The 6,000-nt window shown below is 44.4% G+C and overlaps 1 protein-coding gene across 1 annotated transcript in view; it reads right to left on the bottom strand.

The window, feature by feature from the left end:
* The window catches only part of EXPH5 (exophilin 5), a 91,316-nt gene extending 86,294 nt beyond the window's left edge, over positions 1-5,022 (bottom strand). Inside the window, exon 1 of the mRNA XM_052653190.1 lies at positions 4,904-5,022. Coding sequence (XP_052509150.1) covers positions 4,904-5,022 — 119 coding nt within the window. The remainder of the gene's footprint in view (positions 1-4,903) is intronic.
* Between the last annotated feature and the right edge of the window lie 978 nt (positions 5,023-6,000).

The raw sequence follows: 6,000 nt of genomic DNA on the forward strand, positions 1-6,000 counted from the left end.
GTGAGCTGACTACTTGATATAATCTCTTAGTACTTTCAGTCACACTTATGAGATGGGCATGGTGAGGGTGATAGGTAGTTGGGTTTTCCAAAAACTTTTGTAAAATGGAAGATGCTTTTCACATTTTATTATATTTATCGTATTTATGTATATATATATGTATATATGTATACACACAGATGTATATTTTCTCCAAGGTGTGAGAGCAGTAAGGGGAAAGTTTTCACTTGCCAATCATGATTTAAACTCTCAGCCATTTCTCTTCACTGCAGCTAGAACCACAGACAGTACCAGGCCCAAAAAGTCATACCCAAGTTAACACTTCCAGGAAAAAAACCTTTCCACAATCCAAAATGAAGTATAACTGACGGACTGGAATTTAAGTTGTAATTTTCACTTCTGTTACAGGATCTCAGAGAATTTCTGTAGCTCAGATCCCAAACTCACAGGATTGAAAAGGACACATGTAACAGGGTGATTATAGTCCATGACAGGGTTCAGGAGGGAGAAATCCCATCCTGCAGAGGGTACTGGGCAATGAAAAGAAGGTGAAACAGAGACTGAGAAATGGGAAGAAAAGCAAGGGACTGCAGAAACCTCTGACTCCAGCCAGTGCAGACCATTAATTCCTTCATCAAGTATTTACAAGGGGCTATACAATCCATTCTGAAGGAGATCAGCCCTGGGATTTCTTTGGAAGGAATGATGCTAAAGCTGAAACTCCAGTACTTTGGCCACCTCATGCGAAGAGTTGACTCATTGGAAAAGACTCTGATGCTGGGAGGGATTGGGTGCAGGAGGAGAAGGGGACGACCGAGGATGAGATGGCTGGATGGCATCACGGACTCGATGGACGTGAGTCTGAGTGAACTCTGGGGGTTGGTGATGGATAGGGAGGCCTGGTGTGCTGTGATTCATGGGGTCGCAAAGAGTCGGACACGACTGAGAGACTGAACTGAACTGAACCGATACAGACAGGAACCTTGTGACTAGGGCCTCCCTCTCCTTTAAGCCATGAAATCCTACACCTTCCCCCTCATCTGCCTTCCCAGAGCCAGGTGGCATGTGCCCAGGATTCCTGCGTCCTTACCCCCAGGTCTGCCTTCCCATCTTGGCAGTGTTGGGCTTGAGGGCAGCGGGGCCCAGCCCCCAGCTGTCAGGGCAAGCCCACACCTTTCAGAAAACATTTACTGAATGTTCCCCATAGGCCAGGAGCTATGGCAGGCCCTAGAGAGTCACAGAAAGGAGATGAACAAATTTTTACTTATTTTCTTCTAGTTGCTAAGCATGTGCCCAGATGCCCAGAAGAAACTGAAATAATAACATAAGCAGTATTTTGTGTTCTGCTTTTTCACAGAACAATGCCTCATACATATTTTTCCACCACTCCATCCATGAAAAGCTTGAGGTACGTACAAAACAACCAAGGTAGTCAGAAATATGGAACTAAAATATCACACTGGATGGAACATAATGATATCTTCATAACTGTCCTTTGTAATGACTGCACTCTTACTTAGATTTAAAAATTCCCACTCTTTTGCTTACAGGTAAAGCTGCAATATCTGAGAGTATATGTTTTGTTTTTCCTCTAACATAACATAATGTATGCTATGTTTTGTTTCTAAGTTGTTTCCAGCTTTGTGAAATGGAATTAAAGTGTGTATCTGAGGTTATTGGGAGGATTAATTAAATATATATAACATGTTTAATACAGTACTTAGTATATAGTAAGAGACCAATAAATGTTAGCTATTATTATTATTATCACAATAATAACTATTATTACCTAAAAGGCAGCACCTAATAAATGTTCGTGTGGTCATCTTCTCCACCTCAATCTCCTACTAATGAGAAACATCCAAGAATTGGATGACTAGGTCAACAGCAAGTCATGTCTTCATAGGTATTACCATATTGTTCACCAAAAAGATAGTATTCAATTTAAAATGCCACTAACAACGTGTAGAATGTATCCATTTCACTTCACGAAGTCTTTTCTGTTATTTTTAAAGGTGTAACACGGTATCATGAGATTACTTCAATTTTCTTATTTTAAAATTACTGTTAGGGTGAACATTTTCCCATATGTTTTGTTTACTGTTTGGATATATTCCAAACAGTAGTATAAATGATTTATTTCTATGTTTTGCCTATTTAACAACTTGAATCTTCATGTTTTCTTAAAAATTTGAATAAACTCTTCATATATTTGAAACATTATAATATTTAATGCAAATACTTCCCCAGTAAGGTGGAGTCAGAGAGTTCTGGTACCAATGAAGGAAGATCAGGGGAAGCTCACTTCTATAGGTGGGGCTACAATCTCCTGTACAGTGAACTCAGCTAGTTCTATGCCATTAAGATCCACCTCTGGATACCTCTGGCCTTGCATGATACTGTAGTCCTATATTTCTAACAGTAGGGTACTTCTTAGTTGTCTTGTAGACAGCGCAACACTATCATAGACAGGCCTCAACCAGCAAACATCCCAAGCTTCCACATTTAACCCCTTCTCTTTTTGTCCTGGTCAAGAGATCTGGAGACTCTTTCTCAGTATAGTTAAAAAGGCCTCTGAGCATCTCTTGGGACTGTTGTACTTTCTGCCACATAATACCCTTGATTTATATGTCATGTGTCTTGACTTTTGATTAGGAAAATATGATGATAAAAAATTGAGCAGAAGAACCAAGTTGATATGTCATTACAGGCCTTTTCTGCATGCCAGTATCTGCTACTAAAACTGATGCCTGTGAGCTCATTAGCAGAGCAATCCCATGGAGACTGCTATCCAGTGATAGGTATTTGACAATGGGACTCAGGAATCAACCAGGGGAAAATAAAATAGTAGAAATAATTGCCTCGAGCATCGGGCTCAAGTGTCTGCTTTCCTTAAATTAGTTTTCTGTTTTAATGGTGTCATTTAATTATTTATTATTATTATTTTTCAAAGTTTGTTTAGTAGTTAACAGTATTGATTTTGTCTTTGCACTATGGCTTTTTCTGCTGATGCTCCAGCTAGGATATGAGTGTGTTTTAGGCTTCCTTCTAAAGCCTAGCCTAAGGGCCTTTGCCACCCAAGTGTAATTCCACTTCCCTCTAAGGTCAGCTACCATGGGCACCATAGGCTGCTATATAGAAAATACAACAAGGCAAGCATCAGGTCAAATACAAAAAGTCAAAATTTCCTTGAATTTTAAAATAAATGACATTAGTATTTCTAAAAACTATACTTCATGAACAGTTAGCAGGATGTTGATAACATCTTCAGTGGAAGCTACCCTCCACATTATTTCCTAATTCCACCCTCACTTTCCCCCCAAATATACTGGGTTCACTTAAGAAGTCCAGTCCTCTCCAGAAACAACAAACACTTCCAAGAACACACACTGAGAGCAACCAGTTTCTTAGTCCTTTTGGAGTATGTGTTGAAAACAAACTGCAAAGCTCTCCTTTCCAAGGCTGGGTGTGCCTGTGTACATTGCATGTGCCCACATGTGGGTACAAGCGTGTGTGTGTGTGTGTGTGTATGGATATACTGGGCTCAGTAGGGCACACTTCTGCAGTTTGAGGAAATGACAGAGCCTGTTTTTCTAATGGCAGATTATGATGGTATGAAATACACATCCTCAAACTTCAAATATTCATTTCTCCCCACAGGAGTCATTTCTGGGGGCTGGGGGTGGGCTTAGCCATATCTGGTGAAGACAGGGCTTTGGGCCCAGTGTATTCTAATTGCTTCTAAAAAACCAGGAAGGCTTTCCCTATGTGAACAGTGTCTTTGGAGGTTTTTTGGTTGGGGTATTGCCGGGTGGGTAAATGTGATGCCTGGAAGAAAGTCGCAACACAGAACTTAGATCACCAACAAGTTGTTCACCAACAAAACGGCTTTCTAAATTCCAATCAATGCCACACTTTCTGGTCGGAGACTGATACTTTGAATTTTTTTCCACAGTCCACTGGAGAAGGCCTTGGGTAGGTTTAATCCAGGACAGATAAGAAAGTCTTTAATTCATTCCAGGACTTATCCCACACTTCCCCAGCAGAAAAAAAAATGGTTACTTTACATCTCAGGCAATTATCTCCGGATTTCATTCCCTGGTAACTTAATCCCTCATCTGTAACACCGCACTAAATAAGGTCAAGGGTGAAGGTCTGCAGCAACTCATCTTCCCCAAGCACCACACACGAGGGGATCAAACCATTGCAGCGACCCCAAGGGTCCCCAGTTCCAGCTAAATTCACTCCACACCGTTTGGCTAGTTCCTCGAACTCCAGCTCTTGAGGCGGGAAACACTTGACCTTCAGTGAGGTGCCAGCTCTCCTGGGCCTTGCTGACTGGCCCCGTGGGTGGAGAGGCGGAGGTTTCTCCAAGAGTGTGTGCGGCGAGAGTGGACGACCCGGAGGACTCTGCAAACACGTGGGTGCGCGCCGGCCAAGACCGCGCTCCCCGCCCGGTCTCACGGGTCCGCCCGGCCTACGCCACGCGGCGGCTCGGAGGACACCTGAGCGACCTGCCACCCCGCTCGGACGGACCGCAAGCAGCGACTGCCGCCCACGCGTCGCGGCCGAGGGGCGGGGCAGCCGCGCGGGACCCACGCGGAGAGAAACGCGCAGAGGCGCCCGCCCGCACGCCGAGGGCAGGGGCGCGCCCCGCGCGGCGGGAGCGGAGCTCGCCGACCAGCCTGCCTGGGAGGCGGCGTCTGGAAAGAGCACCCGCCAGGCCTCCCAGGTTCTTCAGATTTCCCCCTGCCGCGCCGCGCGCCGCGGGCGGAGGCTGCACGTCCCCGAGCCTCAGACAGGTGCCCGGCGACAGCTCCGCGCGCGCCGGGCTCGGTGGACCCCGCGGGCGCCCCCCTCAACTGTGCACCAGACCCGGGGGAACAAAGAGTTAGCTCGGTACCTGATCCTCTCCTTCTCTGCTCTCTGGAGCTCCTCATTTCTTTCCAGCACCTGAAGGATCTTCCTGGCTTCTTCATCGTTTAGGAAACTGCAATCAAACCCCTGAGGAACTTTCGTCATTTTCTCTACTGTGTGTGCATTACCCTTAAGCTCCTTGGCGCCTCCTGTTACAGTGACATTTCTCAAGCTACAGAAGACCAGTTTCAGGTACTTGATTTCAGAGCCAATGAAGCCCGTCCCTTTGAAAATCTAAAACCTAGGGAGCAGCCCACACCTACAGGACTAAGTTTGATGACACCTTAATGACATATTTCTCTCAGCGTATCCAACCGAGATGCAAAATGAACCGCTGAGGGGGAGAGGGAACCAATCCCATCCCGAAGGGGCGGGCCGTTCCCAGCTCCTGCCTGTCCCTCCTCCACCCGGTATTAAACTTGTTTAACTAACAAGCCTGCACATAATTTAGCCCCGAAGTGGGGCGGAGGCTTGAGTGTTGGCTCCAGCGTATTTATGTTGGCTGTTGTTTGCCCACAAAACTTGAACTTGACTAGTAGGCGTGAAAAAGAGAGTTTCACGACAAATTCTCATTTCTAATAGAGAGCCCATAGGAAATAGAATTGAGCTTAGGAGCTTTAGAACTGGCAGGAGGGTTATTCCTTTTAGAAAGACCCAGAAGAATTGAACTTATACAGCCACAAGGCTGAATTTAGTTTATCCTTGGAAATTAATTCTTTGCCGAGTCTCCCACCTCTCGAATACCTGCAGCTCATTGTTTCACAAAGTCATTCTCAGACTTTAGAAAAATCAAAACCGTTTATGGTATTTCAGGAGAGGACATACCCAAACGATGGTTAAAAAGCACCTGTTTGTAGTTTTCTGTAAGATTTGATAATCTTAATAAACAGTTTCAGGGAAGTAATGAAAGTGCCACTTTAAAACATCTTAATCCTCTGACTAAAATAAAATGTAATCCTATGAAACCACAGAAATAGCTTTCCCTAGAAAGCATTATTCCAAGATCTGATGGAAATTTCTAAATATATTCAAAAATATACATTTTTAAAATTACCAAGTCTGTTTCAGAAAACATTTTGTTTC

Source organism: Budorcas taxicolor, chromosome 15 (assembly GCF_023091745.1).
Source record: "Budorcas taxicolor isolate Tak-1 chromosome 15, Takin1.1, whole genome shotgun sequence".
Classification (NCBI taxonomy): Eukaryota; Metazoa; Chordata; class Mammalia; order Artiodactyla; family Bovidae; genus Budorcas; species Budorcas taxicolor.